At 39.0% G+C, this 16,949-nt stretch overlaps 1 protein-coding gene across 2 annotated transcripts in view; it reads left to right on the top strand.

The window, feature by feature from the left end:
• EMB2423 (telomere length regulation TEL2 family protein) overlaps positions 1 to 16,949 on the top strand; it is an 88,586-nt gene that overhangs the window by 57,224 nt on the left and 14,413 nt on the right. The window contains exons 8-12 of one of the 2 annotated variants that reach the window (XM_089799120.1): positions 13,679 to 13,893; positions 13,998 to 14,096; positions 14,210 to 14,781; positions 15,069 to 15,874; positions 15,958 to 16,156. In XM_089799120.1, coding sequence (XP_089655246.1) covers positions 13,679 to 13,893; positions 13,998 to 14,096; positions 14,210 to 14,781; positions 15,069 to 15,874; positions 15,958 to 16,156 — 1,891 coding nt within the window. Of the gene's footprint in view, positions 1 to 13,678; positions 13,894 to 13,997; positions 14,097 to 14,209; positions 14,782 to 15,068; positions 15,875 to 15,957; positions 16,174 to 16,949 lie in introns of both variants that reach the window. The other variant, XM_089799121.1, reaches the window with a different exon arrangement.

Here is a 16,949-nt window from a genome sequence, read left to right as displayed (position 1 = left end):
AATCTTGTGGCTGCCATAGAATGTATCTTTTCTAGATGAAGGTTCTTTACTGGCTATAGTCATTTGATCTTAAAGGCACAAGAACCAAATTATTTAATTCCTTGCTGCATATGCTTATATTGACCACTGGTTTGTTCTTTCTAGTGAAAACAATTTAAAGGCACCCTTAACTTCTAGAATTTTTCTTGAGAAATGGTTGAGGATGAATCTTACTTAGATTCTTCTTGCCAAGGTTAAAACTAGAAAATGTTAGTCTGCTAATGGTATAGTAGACCTTTGTATGCCTACCTTGTTTCCCAATGCTACTGATGGATTCCTAGTTTTGGTTACTTTTAAGATGCATACATAAAACATTTCTATAGCTTATGCATGTTTCACTCTTGAGAATGTTGTCAAATTATGAGATCTTTAAAGAAGATAATCACAGAATGTGAAATAATGATTGTATGTAATCATCTTAAATAATTGTTAGAGCTATCTGCTCTGAGAATTCCGGATACTTGGGACTCACCCGACTGTGTGGCTGAGAAGATGGGTGATAAGGTGTGGGAAAGGAATCATCAATAATATGAACCCGTATTTAGTTATGGCATCTCAATATTTATCATTTATTATGAATTAATTAATAGCTCATGCATATTCTTGTTATGGTGATCTCCTGTTGCCAAGTTGTATGGCGTGTTTTATATCATGATACCCAGTGGATGGTAAGATGTTCCTTGTCAATTCTGAGTAGGGAGGGCCTTTCTCGTTAGAGATCATGTGGGGATATATTGTGGTCCGAGGTTGGGTGGTTAAGCCCCTAACAATGTTTCACCTCTCTCAAGATGTCGGATATGCGTCAGACAAAGATAAGCCATGCATTCAATTGTTTATCAGAAACAGGTAATATCATTTTTGTTTATGAGAAGGTAAGATTAAATTGAAGCATCTCTTTGTTATCATCATTTTACATTCATATAAATGAATATTGAATATAAGAATTTATCTAATCTTGAGAAATTGTCACAGATAAGCAATTGGAAGGAAAAGAAATCCGAAACCCTAATTGATTGTGTGACAGTTGGAACCTTAATTGATACAGTGGTATTGGAAGCCTTGACTGAATCCGTGGTATTGAAAGCCCTAGTTGAATCCATGGTTGCGGAAGCCCTAAATTGAATCCGTCGTCGTGGAAACCCAAGATAAAATCCGTTGTCGCGAAAGCCCTAAATTGAATCTGTGGTCGCGAAAGCCCTAAGTGGTAAAGCGGTATCAAAAGTCCTAAATAAATCGATCGTAATTGATGCCCTAATTGGTAAGATGATGTGTGATGCCCTATTTTAAGTTATAGTGATATTTAGTTTTGAGATAGTAGTCGATTTGAGAAATTGTTATAGTGTATTTGTGGACTAACCCGGGTGGTTGCAGAAGCATACTTAGATGATTTTCAATCTCAGTTTTCCGAGGTATGTGATTTCAATTTCTGAAGTAATTTCATTAAAAGGTATTTCAAGTATTTAGTTAAGAATTTTTTTTCGTTTAACTGACTTTAACGGTAAATCTTCTTCACATGAACATGAATGATGTAACTGCCTTCTTATGAAATTGAAGTTATAATTGTATTCTATGCTTATGTTAGATGTTAATTTAGACCTGGAAAATCTAGATGTTACAGATTTTGAATCAATTCTCTGTTTCGGTTAAAATGTAATATGAAGTTGTAGTTCTCGATGATATTTTCTTTGCTTCTTTTGATGCATCGTTCCAAGATTACTTTGATTGTTACTATTGAGCAATCTTTGTCTTAGCATTAGTGACTTGAAGAAAAATAGATAGTGTTTATTTGATCCTGGCCATCCCATTTTGTAGGGGAGATAATGCAAATGAGGAATGCAAGTAGCTGGGAAGCCATTCTGGTAGTGACACCCCATGTGGGGCTGGGAGGTTGACTGATGATTTTCTTTCCATGTGATGTGGAGGCTAGTAGGATTCACACATTCAACTAGACACAATCATTCTTCATATGTGTTTTGTAACAACTCTCACTAATTGAGCAATTCTGGTAGTGACACCCCATGTGGGGCTGGGAGGTTGACTGATGATTTTCTTTCCATGTGATGTGGAGGCTAGTAGGATTCACACATTCAACTAGACACAGTCATTCTTCATATGTGTTTTGTAACAACTCTCACTAATTGAGCCTTTCAAGAGGAACCAACTATATCTACATCCACTAGATACTATTGATGGATTTGAGAAAACCTTCTTTGATAGGTCACTTATAAAGTCATATAATAGGGCTTCTAGCGTTGTCAAAAAACAACCTCCATTGGAACAATATCACAATAACCTCAACACCTTATATACTTGGTCTTATCAGACACAAACAGAGATCCAACTGATCAGTCCTCAGAGAACCTCAACTTCCCACAATGTCCTAATCACAAAGCAGCTCCCTTCATGTGGTAGGACTAATGGCCAATGACTGATCACAAAGAATAACCTTACCAATACTTGGAAGTTTCATACACTTTGGTGCCCAAACAGTACCACCATGTTCACAATGTCTCACATCATAGTTTCAAGTGTGACATTCATTTGAAATGTGAGTTTTAAAGTAACAATAACTGATCAGTCAGCAAACAAGGCTTGTAAGACATCTCATGACCATATGCCCCCTTGGACCTCTACTTAGCTTCACGTAAGCTTCATCCCTCTACTCTAGCCCAGCCGCAGGAGACTGGCAGGAGCCCATCTACCATTTCTTGATTTTTAACCCCTGAACTAGTTTGAAACACTAAATGTGGCTTCAAGTACTCTTTCCTGCACCCTTCCTAGCAAATCAAATGAGTACACAAACTCTTGTCAGAACCAATAACATATTCTGATTATAGCTGTCATGTTTCTCTGTGACATTGCAGTAGCACATAAAAGAGTTCAATCTCCATTCTCCTTTACTTCTATGTACAATACAAGTCTTAGGAAGGACCACAATATACTTGGGGTAGTTACAACTTTGTTTCTCATCAATATAGGTTCATCTTCAAATGTATCAGAACCCCAACGGTTACGGTAACTGTCACTGCCGCAAACAGTTGACAGAGATCAACTAGACAGAGAATTAAAAGTATATACAGATCTTTGTCATGCCTTCCAAAAAGGGGTCAATGAGACTTGTCTTAACCCTATTCAACCCCTTGAAACATTGGAAATTTCGAATATATCAAGAACTATTCAGAACAATTAAACAAGCTGTCACCAACAGCAAAACTTACTGGACAGCCCACTTAGGGCTTCAAAAATCTTTCTCCAATCAAATCCATTTGAACTGACACCTTCACCATTAGGAAGAGCTTTAAAAACACTTGCAATCCCCAAGGTTTCAGATTTATCCAAGGGTTCATTTACAAGTTATCAATCTTTGCCTAACCATTGTATTTTGAGGGTTTATTGACGGGTTTGAAAGAAAATAACCATTCTTACTCCATGCTTAACGGCCAGATCTCAAACCAAGTTTAAAATGAAGTAAATTCATCATACTTTGATCTCCAATTGATCTAAGAACAAATTCAATCCATGGCAAAGAGTTATAAGTTTCAGGTCTGTAAGAATGATAGAAAAATGGTAAAAAGCAGCATTTTTATTAAGTATCTTCCTATTAATCTACCCATGTCCATTACCCTCGACCCAAAGAAGAATATTAATAGTTATACTCATTCTAACCAATTCTTAATTTGGTTGATCCATAGTTTGCAAACTCTTTGAGTACTCTCAGAGGTGCCGAGTTAGTACTCTCAAGTTTAACTCTTGTGTATTTATAGCCGTTAAATGCTGATGTAGGGAAAACATTGGATTAGATGCATTTGTCACATCATTTTAGTGCTATAAAAGTATACATTTTCTCTATTGAAATGTCAATTACTAATTTAATACATTTTATAATTGTATTCTACAAAAAAAATGTTTCTTTAAGAGATTTTAAACTTTGGTACTTTCTGAGTTGCTGAGTTTCCCCCGAGTTTTTGTTGAGTATATGCCGAGTTTTTTCCGAGTTGAAAATTTTGGGCTTGCCGACTACTCTTTGAGTCCGAGTTTGCAAACTATGGGTTGATCAGGTAGGCTTCTTAATTAACAACATTTTTGCAAATGTTGCAAAAGTTGTCAACATTCTTGCAACTTTTGACATCTTAATACATTGACCACACAATGAACCTTGTGACATCTAAAATGTGCCAACTATCACTTAAATACTCAAAAACATCATTCCTATGCTATTCTATCACAGTTGACCACATTGACCAGAATTGATCTATTGGTCTCACAATGCAAATTTGGGTCATTGCCTTGTAAAATGACTTCATTAGCTTGAAAAATAACTCGTAGATGGTCCTAATGAACACACTACATGCTTGATTAACAAATTAGAGTCCAAAGACCCTTAATAGGCCTTTTGATCCAGAGGGGCTCTGTACAACTATGCTCTTGGGCTGGGTGGAACAGCTTAAGACACCTTGTATGATCTCCCAAGTGGTGCTCCATAGTGAGAGTTGGTTGTTTTGGTAGAACTTTAAAGGAATCCCTTATGTGCACTTTGAATATTGAATTAGGACTTTATATTCATAGCATTGTTGGATTATATGTTTATTTATCTTTTGAAACCAACCTGGTTACAGGCTCTAAACTAGGGAATTAAGTTGACAATTACACTCCCCAACATCAATCATACCTTATTGGAGGATTCCAGGGAAAAGTAGAGGAAAGTGTCAATGAGGGACATTACAAAGCGGTGATATGCGCTTGACAAAAGTTAAAAGAACTGAACATATTCACGAATAGACTCGTAGCTTTCTAGTATTGTCATAAAGATTACAAGTTTTCTAGCTGGCGGAAATTTCTCAATAAAGTCCATAAGATATAAGAATATGCAACAAAACAATAATAAGGTTTAAGAGGTGTACATGCATAGAATTTTATCAATACATTGAAAATATAGTCATCTCCAAGGTTCCTCATGGTCCGTACTACATTTAAATAAAAAGAATAGGATTCCCCTCCTAGTTTCTCTGTCATCTAAAGTAATTATGGCTCTAACTTTTAAAGATATTCTCTACTATCATGATGATGATTATCAAATATCAGTATGATTAAACATGCTTTGTATATTTTTAAAATATTAGTTTATTTTTAATTTGAAGTATGTATGTATGCATGTATGTATAGCTGTCTTCATGCATCTGTCTCTGACCTTGTTTGAAACTGGTGTTGCAGTACCCATCCTTGTCTCCTGTACCAGTAACAGTAGTGAATGCCTGGTAATTATGCCATTAGCCAATGCTTGCTATGTGTTAGCAAAGTCAAGATCACTTCTATATAACTATGGCCAAGTTGAAATCATCTTTGAACAAAGATTTATCATGAGTAGACTTTTCCCTTTTCCTTGTTGAACCCTTTTTTGTGCCATCTTCACCTGATTTAGAACCTATGCAATGTGAGAGAAGCCTAGGATGAGCTTATTATAGAACTAGCTAGGCTAGGAAGGTATGGAGCCTTGTGAAGGTCCTTAATTCAGGCCAATCTTAGTTTACATGAATATTCTTTGGATCCAAGCATGGCTCATCATTATCAACAACATAGCACAAGTGTTATATTCTTCGCATGCCAAATCAATTTTTCTCTATGTTCGCATATAGCTTGTTTCAATATAAGGTATAAAAATCCTATCAAAATAACATGGTTTCTCCTTCCATACTGTGAAGGGTTGGGGGCCTACATGGTTTTCTTGGACCAACATCTTTGTTAGCACAAGGCACTTCAATGCTCTGGTAATATATGATGTATGTGTTGTGTTGAACTCTTCAATATTATATTGCAATGTTAATGCAACCTCTTCTTGTGGACTCAACTTTGGCATTTGCCTTTGCTCTTATGCTACATTCATTAAATTGTCGCTTCACCAAAGCTTTCAGAGGGAATGGAAGGAGTACTAGTCCATTGGTGGCAACAATAATTCCTCTTGTAACATTTTTATCCAAGCACTAGCATCTCTACTAGTTGCCAAGTTATATATTAAAAAAGTTATATGATATATTAAAAAAATCAAGGAAAAATACAAACAATTGTGAGTTTTCTCTAGACTCTAAACATAAAGGTAGGAGTTTTCATTGATCAAGCTTTAGGTTCAACGTTGTTTGCAACTATGTAGACTAGACACGTCTCCTAGCGTTCTCAAAGTCATTTTATTACTCACCCTTAGAATAGGATATTTGCATTGAGCTTTCAAGTTTTATGCCACCATGTTGCTCCAGTGCACATAAGATAAATTTATTAATGTCCAACGAGAGACCACAAGGATCCAAGGGACTGGAGAATGTACAACAAGGCAACAACTAGCAACAAGAGCACCAAAAGTGTCTGTGAAAACAACAAGCAAGAAAGTAAAAGAACAGAGCCACAAATGACTAGATACTCTTCACAGGGGAGAAGTAGGCTAGAACTGAAGGATACGGTTTGATGCAAGGCTACGTCCTAGACCATTTGGAGGATCTGCTAGAAGAAGAGTGAAGCTGTTGAGTGCATCCTCTGTAAGGCCTTATAGACCTAGTATGACCCAAAGAGATTGGGTTGAGCGACCGCTTCTTCCTTTGACAGGAGACCTAGTTGTGAAGAAAGAGGTATTGAGTAGGTTACGGGTCTGCCTCAACGAAAACGTGGACTCCAAGGTATGGTCATGAAGCTGCTGGGCCTCCTGGAGATAGAGAAAAAACACCATTGATCAATGTAGTTGAAGAAAGAGGAGAGGGACCTCCACTCTCTGAAAAAGATAGTGAAATGTCCCCTGATCTCATAGTAGATGGGACACCGAAAGATAAAATGGATCTCAGATTCCGCCTCCCTAGTGGGGTAGAGGTAACAAATCCTGTCATCCCTGTCAATCTGATGGTTAGTCTAAATATGAAGCCGTTGAGAGCCCACTTTAAAAGAACCCAAAGAGATACTGAGGGCATGAGTCCAGCAACTAGCAAGGTACTAGGGGCATGAGTCATGTAGTGCTTTGCACAAAAGGTCAACTTTGGGCGTAGTCACCCTGAATGGTTCCTCCATATCGTGGTAATACACTCCCTATAGATATCAAGGCTAATGTGCTCATTCAGCTCCTATTGGGAGGGAAGGAGGTGAGCGGGGGCATCGAAAGAGAACTGAAAGGGTGGAAGATAGTCCATCTCAATCCCAATTGATCCAAGGAGAGAAGAGGCTTGGGTGAACCAACAACAAGCTCTTCCAACAAGATTGGACCCAACGACCACCTTGGAAGAGCAATAAACCAAGTAAGAATACCTATGACGACCCTCAACAATCTGTACAATACCTTGAAGCCGATGGAGAAACCAAACCAAGTCAAAGATAGTCTCGAGCTTGAAAGATGAGCCTTGAACTCCTCTAAGATAACATTGTGGCGAGAAGACCGATGACATCTGTTGATGTGTTGAAGGAGGGTCTCAACTCTCTCAATTGAAGCCCAGTCAGACTCCTACAGAGGGCCACCACACAATAGAACCGTAGAGGGCATTGGGCTTTACCAAGGAGTCCAAGAGGGACATCTTGGTTGTGGTGTCTAGAAAGTGATGTTTAAAGAACTGTCTCTTAATCATAGCTAGGGAATTGAGTCCCTTATTCACTCGGGACTGCGTGACAAGTCTCATATTGAAATGGGGTCCAAAGAACATACCCCCCAAGTAACTATAGGAGGGTGTGATCTTGACCTCGACACCTTGAAAGTAGAAGTGGAAATGTTAGGTCATCAAGTAGTTGAAGACCATCACTTGGGTCTTGCCTAGGTTCATAGCTAAGTACCAAAAGTCACAAAAGGAAGCCAAACCATCAAGAAATCACTGAAGCCCTTCCTAGACAGGGCCCCTCACAATAGAGCCGTAGAGGGCATTGGGCTTTACCAAGGAATCCAAGAGGGACATCTTGGTCGTGGTGTCTAGAAAGTGATGTTTAAAGAACTGTCTATTAAGCATAGCAAGGGAATCGAGTCCCTTATTCACCTGGGACTGTGTGATAAGTCTCATATTGAAACGAGGTCCAAAGAACATACCCCCCCCCGAAGTAACTATAGGAGGGTGTGATCTTGACCTCGACTCGTTGAATGTAGAAGTGGAAATGTCAGGTCATCAAGCAGTTGAAGACCATCACCTGGGTCTTGCCTAGGTTCACAACTAAGTACCACAAGTCACAGAATGAAGCCAAACCATCAAGAAATCATTGGAGCCCCTTTGTGGAAGAAGCCAAAATAACCACATTGTCATCAATAGTAAAATGGAGATCAAAACCTAGTGCAAGTAGCAGGCATCCCTAGGGAGAAGTCTCAAAGAAAAGCCTTGAGCTCATCAATGTAGATACCAAAAAGAGTAGGGGAGAGGGGGCAACCCAGCTTCACCCCAATGGTGCTCAAAATAGGATCCGAGAACCCCTGCGAAGTCCTAAATCTTCCCACAAGACTCTTGTACAGTCCCATGATAGCCACTAGGAGAGTCATAAATCCCAATGTCCCTAATCTATTGGAAGAGAGCTATCCGAGGAATAGAGTGAAAAGCTTTACAAAAGTCTACAAAGCACCAATAGACTTTTGTAGAGCGGTGTCGAGCCTCCTTAGTGATAGTCCAAATGGTTAGAATATAGTCCATGGTTTGAAATCATTATGAAAATTAATTTGCCCCCTAGCCCGACAGTGTCTCTAATCAAGCTCCCAAGATAAGATAGTATTCAACACATTGGCATAGAGTTTGGCAAAGGTGTGCCTAGTCACGATGGTCCTATAGTTGCCAAGGTCCGAGGCCAACCCTAACTTATGAATTAGATAGATAATATGCCACAACCAAGATTCAGGAAAGCCATTGTAGACCACTCTGTTAAAGAGTACTGTGAGAAAGGAATCCAAAGTCGAAATACCAAGGTTGAAGAGCTATGCTTGGAACCTTTTCTCATCCACTATCTTGCTACTATTCATGCATTTGATAGCGTTATTGATGTTGGAGGAAGTGAAGAGGTGGCAATGGGGTTGGGGGTGAGGTGGATGGGGGGTTAGCGAGGGAAGTCAAGGAGAGTGAAGGTGTGGGAGATGAGGGATCATAGATCTAGGGTGAAGGGAGGGTGGCGAGGGAAAATGGTGCACCAAAAAAGTTTTAGAGAATGCAAAAGAGAGGCATAGAGGTATCTACACTAAATAACGAGGAACGGTCACTTCTTGCGGCAAAGAAAGTGGTGGTAGGTGAGTCTCAACTCGGCAAAGGAGAGGGGAAAGCGTGCTGAAAGCGAAGCAAATCAAGCAATGAAAGGACTTGCAGTCCTTGTCAAATCACTGATTCATGGGGCAGGTGCTCCTATGCTTGGAACTACGAAAGAGGGAGGAGCAGCAATGGGGAATGGAGAAGAGGGTGGCCTCCCACAAAGCGAAAGTGAGTAGAGAAAACATGAAGGGAGCATTCGGAATCAATGAAAGAATCCCAGGGGAGTAGCCAAGAGAGGTGGTGGAGAAAGAGGTCATAGTCACTGTCAGTGAAGCAAAAGGAAATGCGGGTGGAGGGGGTGCGAGAAGTGGTAGCATGAGAGGGAAGGAAGGTGGTGGGGGCAAGTGGGAGAGGGGAGCACCTGAGTGAGAGGCTAAGGAGGGCATGATCAACTAGGGGGAGATGAGATATGGTGAAGCGACTGATGGATTGGATGGAGGCGGCACAAGAGAGAGCGTAGTCAACAATGATCACACCACCGCAATGGGGACAGCATGTGAAAAGATTGAAACCAGAAAAGAAGGGGAGACTGTTTAGGATCACCAAGTTTAAGGACTCACATAGTTGTAGTAGATGACATCCGTATCTAGTAGTGTTGCAGGGAGACTCATCTCCCTCCCAAGGAGGCATGTCTTAGAGATGGAGACGAGCCTCAAATTTTTTTAAAGGTTGGAGACTTATGATGAAGTCTCTGAATCCAAAAAGTGAAGTTTCCTTGGAGTCTCTTGATAAAAAATAAATTTAAAATATAATATTAAATTATTTTATGTATTTTGGCCCCCATTTTAATGTTTTTAATGCAAAAATTGAAACCAATGACAATTTAAATGATTTAATCATTTTAATATTTTATTTAATAACTTAAAAAGCATTAGAAAAACTTTTAATTTTTTAATTTTTATTCCAAAATCCAACCTGACCAACAATAATTAGAAATATTTAAAATTTTATTTAGATAATAAAATGTAATCCAATATGGAGAGTGATGATGTTTTGGAAAGCATGACAGCTGAAGACCTTGAGATGGATGATTGCAGCCTTGTGGAGTAGATGATACGATCATCATCATACTTAGATACTATACAGATTTCTGATTTTTGTTTACAGTACTAGGTTTTTTCATCTTTGTTTGCATATAAGTGATTTAGCATCAGACTATATTTTTTTGAATTTAAAATTTGAAAATGTAATGATAATATCAGCGATTATAAATATGATATGATGATGATCATATGTGATATTCAGAAATCAGATATGACTATGAGATGCAGTAATGTGATTATGTGAGTTTTGAACTATTTGACTATATAATAATGTGACATTAATTTTAGTATTTACTTTAGTCTCTTAGTTTTACAGTTTTACTATTTTGTATTTAGTATTAGACTATTGAAACTATTAAAAAGAATTGTTGTCTCCAAGTACCCCTGCCTACTATTTTTTGAAAAATAGCCATACCAGTGTACCAGGACCAATACCAGAGACCTCCAAGTCTCCCTGTCTCCTGGTAACCTCAGTATCTAGTAAGGGGTCCCTGACTGTCCTCCAAAGCACTTTGCCAACCTAGGGTGACTGAATCCGATTCAATTGTACAAGCCATGTCAGATCCATGATGATGATGTCACCAATGGTTGAGAGCCTGGTGATATAGTCAAGGAGGTCACCAAAGGGGACACCATCCTCTAAGTTGTGGACTACATAATATGAGGAAGCCAATGGAAAATAGCAAACTGTGATGTAGATATCTCTGTCATGTGACGACGTACGACCAACGTAGATCCACATGAATCTAGCTAAGTTATCAAAGTAAACAATGAAAGTCATACTGAAAAGGCAGTTGCGGACCAAATAAGCAACCACACCTGAGGATTTGACCTCATCTCTAAACGCAGATAACCACTGGCAGATGGGGAGGCCAGGAAAAGGCCCAATGGGGCTCTCATGAGTCTCAGTGACAATAGGAATATCTGGAGAACCAAGAGCATCCTGAAAAAGGTTGGGTAGAACCATAAGGTGCCATTGTCATTCCAGTAGTTGACAAGCAAGGAATGCACACCAAATTCCTTCTTATCAACTGGTGCTTGTGATCGTTATTTGGCAGCATGTACTGCTCTGGTATCCCACCCCAGAGTGAAGGTGTCTCTAATCAATGCCCTCAAGTTCCTGATGGCTGTACACTTGCCCTCACGGCTCTCTGCGGTAACAAGTTCTTGGGAATGCTTTAGTTTAGCTACCTGAGATCTAGTGAGATCCTCATCTAAGTAGACCTTTGTGGGAAGATGGAACAACGTCCTCCTAGCTCTGAGAGCTCTCAAGTGATCTGCAATGGAAAGGAAATGAAGGTAAAGAGTGTCGTCAAAACCCGACCAAGCTCTATCCAAAGTCAGGTCTGAGATATCTAGCTGATCCTTAAGGAAGGAATATGCCGTTGAAAGTGGATCCGAGGAGGGAGATCACAAACTCTGGCTCAACTCACATTCCCTCTGAGAGCTTTCCTCTGAGAGTTTAGCACGGACAAGTTCCTCAACTTTTGCAAGAGGAGCAGCCACTGTGCTGCTGCTACACGCTGAAGCGTAAGTCTGAAATTGTTTCTTGGTCTCGTTTTTCAGTATTTGTTGGAGAGCGACGAATTTGGACTGCTTGTTTTTTATTTCTAAAATGTCGACGTCATTAGCTGAGATCTGTTCAAAGTGGGAAAACCTTGTTTTAAGTTCAATATTCTCAGATTGGATAGCATGAAGAGAGTTCTTAAGCATTGTGTAATCAGTTTCCAGCCCATCCGTCATGTCCAAAAGTTCCTGAAGAGTTGAAGTGTCTGAAGGAGATTTGCGGTGATAGGTTATGAGGAGAGGAGCCGGCAAATTGGAGACCTCCAAGCTGGAGACAACATCCAGCTGGCCACCGTCTCCACTTCCTAAACCCATGCCAGTTGTAGTAAATGCAAACCCTGTGATGCCGCTACATAAGAGAGAACCAGACACTGCAGACACCTGTAAGTTGCAAGATGCCTGGTTGCTACAGCAGAGAGAACAAACAGCAGCTGCAGACAGAAGCTGCAAAGGATGCAAAGGAGAGAAACAAACAATGAAAAGAAAAATGCCTGAAATCAAATAAAAATCTGAAGATATGGATTCAAATCAAATTACTCTGGGAACCACTAGGCTCGTTGATGCTGCAGTGGCATTAATGCCTGTTACCAATAACTGATTCCCTGGACTGTGGCAAGATGTGCAGCAGTTAATCCTTGGCCTATTCTCCAGCTTATTCATGCAGAAAATTGCTCATTCAGTACCGCCTTCAATGCTGCTTACGAACTATAGCTTTTGTTGGTTCCAGTATAGTTATCAATAACTACCAGTATCCATAGGTGAGTGAAACAATGCTGCTATGCATGTTACAACTCGAACTAGCCTGTGATAATGCCCTGATTGAAACGAGAGCTGTCTGCAATATCTATGGCCAACCATAGAAATCCGAGCAGAGAGTAAATTTTATTTGCAGTGTTAATGGAGTTTTTGGATAGATGAATTTGTCTTTTCATTGTTTGAGTCAAAATTCTAATTTTGTGGATCATTCAAACAACCGATGAAGCTTCTGTATTAAGAGATCTTGTGTGCATATTTAAGAACAATGCTACTTGTTTTCTGTATACAGGAGTTCCATCTTTTAGCTGAGCATCATCATTGAATTTTTGTATATTATTATATATTTTTTAAGATGGGGGTGTCCCTGTGACCTAGCCCAGCGATGACCAGCAGCCAGTGCGAGCTAGGGCAAGACTAGTCCCCCACAGGTGAGATCAGCTGTGCACAAGTTGTCTCATCTCTTAAATTTGGGAGAGATTCGAACCCGAGACCATGGGGAACTACCCACAAACTCAACCCAACTCGTCTACCTGTCTGGGCTAATTTTCTGTGATATTACTGTGTAGTATGGTTACTGACCTTGAGAGCTTATTGGATAGAGACTTGATTTAGAGATGCCTACTTTGGTCTGAGGCTGCATATTGTGACTCTCTTCTTCTCTTGCTGTTTAACCTAGCAAGAAATTGATTAAGAATTATCAAGGAGATTCCTTTCAGAATAAGCTGGAAGATGTCAACATTGGTATAAATTATTCTGTTTGATTGTTGCTAGTTTAGAGAGTGCTCCACCTAATAAAGAATTGCATTTTTTTCACATACCAATTTTTGAATAATTTTCTTAACTTTCACAATGTGCTGGAAACATTGAGAAACTGTTGTTTCGTGATTTATTAATCAGTCAAATGCTATCCGTGAGTGAAAAAAATGATAATGATATTTTTATACTTATTTTTGAACTGCAAGGAGGGCGATGAACATGGCTGAATATTTCCAGCAAGAAAAAGTAGATTTTATCTGATTCGTTCTTATATTTGCATTCCAGGGCATTATTTACTGAGAGGTTTTTACTTTGGAAAGTGTTTCCTATTTCTTGTTTGAGGTGGATACTGCAGTTTTCTGTCTTCCGTTCTTCACCTGCATCAAAAGAGCACTCCCAAGAGGACACAAACAATATTCAAATTAATATTGTGAGACATCTTGTTGAAGTATGGGCCAAAAGGGATTTTATTCAATTGACTTCCATGGAACAACAGTCATGTATCCTTTTTGGTGTATTGCTAAATGTCATGAGTTCTAAGATCCTTTCTTACATTCATATCTTATTAATTCATGCAAATTCAGTTATCTTTTACCTTGTATAGATATTACAGCAGCAATAGGCATGTCGCTGCAGAAAATGACCAAACAAGAACTAGAGTCATCTGGAGACCTGTTGCATTCACTTCTTCAAGGAGTTAGTTGTATGTTGCTTGTACACATGAACCAAGATTAGTCGTTTTCAGATATTCCGTTCTTGAGGTTCACGTATGTGAAAATGATTCCTGCTAATCTTATAAATTGATACTTAGTGCAGGCAGGCTAGAGAGCCCAATTTCTCCAGTGCGTAAGATGGCAAGTTGTGTGGCTTTGGTTTTTTCTCAAGTTATTGATGCAAAGAACCCTCTCTTTCTAGATGATGAAAGCTGTGCAGAAGAGATTCTTGATTGGGAATTTGGAGTAGCTGGATCAAGAAATACAAGGGCAAATATTGCTGTTCATGCTCCAGTTGGTGAGGACAATAATGGTAAGATGCCTATCCTGGAGAATCAAAATATTGGTTTTCATAGTGGCAATGTGAATGATAAGATAACCAGCTCGACTGAGGATAATAGAGAATTAAACTCCTTGAATGTCAAAAGAAATAGAAGGAAATCTAATGAACTCAAGGTGGACGACCCTGATGAGGTTGTTGACCTAGCCACCTTAAACACACAAGATTGGACTGATGAAGATGACAATGAAAGTCCGGAGTCTGAAAATCAGAGTGAATCTTCTCTACAGCCTTATGATATGTCAGATGATGAATCTGACTTGAAAAGAGAAAAGCTCCCCTCGCATTTAAGTGAATGTGTGGCTTCATTGAGGAAGTCAGACGATCCAGATGCTGTGAGTCTTTTTACTACTTAAAGACCGAATCATTTCCAATTTTGTTAGATGAAAGGAATCTTTCTGTTTAGTTTTAATCCCCATTCAGAATAGGGTGATACAAAATTTGAGGTTTTATATTCGATCTTATTTTCTGAAAGGATACTGTAAGCTCTTTTGGGCGATTTAGAAATTTGATTGCAATGGTTGTTCCCATACCTCAAATTTGTTTTATTTCTCATTTTTTGACAAGGAGAGTACTAGTTTAGTCTGATTAGTTGCTAAACTAGCTAAGTCTAAATTATCAGGTTGAGGGAGCACTTGAGGTCATTGAAAAGCTTGTCAGAGCAGTTCCAGATGAACTTAGCATTGTTGCAGTTGACCTTGTCATAGCACTTGTACATGTTCGATGCAGTGATGTAACTGTTGAGGGAGAAGAGCAATCTGCAGAAGAAAAAAGACATCGCTCTCTTGTTGCATTGCTGGTCTCCTGCCCATTAAGGTCTGTGGAGGTCATTACAAAGGAACTGTACTCACCAAATATTGATGTCAGTCAGCGACTTTTGATACTTGATGTCATGGCAGATGCAGCACAGGAACTTTCTAACAGTAGAGATCTTAAAGGAGAAAATTTTAGAGATGGGGTCAGCTTCTCTACAATCACCGAGCTGCCCACAAAATCTGGCAGCAACCCTTGGTACTTACCCAGTAGTAAAATATCAACCCCTGGGGCTGGTCCTTGGAGGAAAGTTTCTGATTCAAAAGGAATGCTAAGCTGGTCTAGTCATTATGAGAGAGAGCTTCCATCAATCTCTGGAAAGAACAAATTGGGTAAATCTAGGAGATGGGGTCACCATTCCATGCAACTTAGGGATAGGCAACTGCAGAAGTCTCAGACAAGGTCAATAAATAGATTCCCTCCCTATGCTGCAGCTTTTATGCTTCCAGTCATGAGTGGATATGATAAGAAGCGGCATGGTGTTGATCTCCTTGGAAGAGACTTTGTGGTTCTTGGAAAACTGATATACATGCTTGGAGTCTGTATGGAGTGTGTGGCATTGCATCCAGAAGCATCAGTATTGGCTCCCGCTCTTCTGGATATGCTGAGTTCTCGGTAGGGAATACACTGCTTTGAAATTTCTGTAAATTCAATAATTGTTGTGGTGAATATTGCTAATTGATTGCTTCCATGTGCAGGGAGATTTCTAATCACTCAGAAGCATATGTTAGAAGATCAGCTCTTTTTGCAGCATCTCGCATATTGATATCTCTCAATCCATCATTTGTAGTAGCATCTTTAAGCCGGGGTGATGCCCAAATTACACAAGGGCTGGAATGGATTCGCAATTGGGCTCTTCATATTGCTGAAGTTGATTCTGATTTTGAGTGTTCCGCGGTATGTACCACCATCAGGTTCAGTATACTGTTTTTGAATTATTAGTCTTTTCTAACACCTACTATTTCTTAATCTATGTGCACTTCACTCTTTTTTTCTTTTTTGATTGACAGACTGAAAGAAAATGTTCTAATAATTTTAAAATAGTACATAAATGTATAATGCTATGGTTTGTATGACTAAAGGAGGACTTCTTCCTATGACTAGATCATCAGTAATGACAAGTGTGAAAACATAACTGCACACAAGTTTGCATAGCTAAAGGAGGATCTTCATACAGCTCTCTTACATCCTTATGATGGATTATTGCGCAATGCATATAATCCGAAACGCTGATACAAATAAAATCTACACAGTTTAATCCAGAAAGATACACTCGAATATAAACTTTTTTGAATTGCATGAACTTTATGATTTATTAATCCTTTGAGCAATAAAGTGACAGAAACAATACCTATTAAATATGTACTCTCTATTTACAGTTTTAGATCTTTCGGGATAACAGCAAAAGAAATTCCACAATTGTGAGCTGTGTGCAAAATCATATTTAATGTCATCTGTATTCAGATGGCAATGATACATTCAACCTTAACCTTAATATTCATCTATAGGTGTGCCCAATTCAGGTTTGACATTCATCATGCTATAATAAGTGGTACATGTATATTTTATCAATTGCTGTTAGTCCTGTACATCACTGTGATATTGTGCTATATTAGGCCATATAAATATTTGAAAATCCAGCGTTCTTTGTCAAACTGCAAAATAAATATAACATGTTAGATCATATGCA

Source organism: Cupressus sempervirens, chromosome 9 (genome assembly GCF_028749045.1).
Source record: "Cupressus sempervirens isolate cs-2001-9-10 chromosome 9, ASM2874904v1, whole genome shotgun sequence".
In the NCBI taxonomy this organism is placed as follows: Eukaryota; Viridiplantae; Streptophyta; class Pinopsida; order Cupressales; family Cupressaceae; genus Cupressus; species Cupressus sempervirens.
The sequence above is the reverse complement of the archived record's forward strand: the minus strand, read 5'-3'. Positions and strand labels throughout refer to the sequence as shown.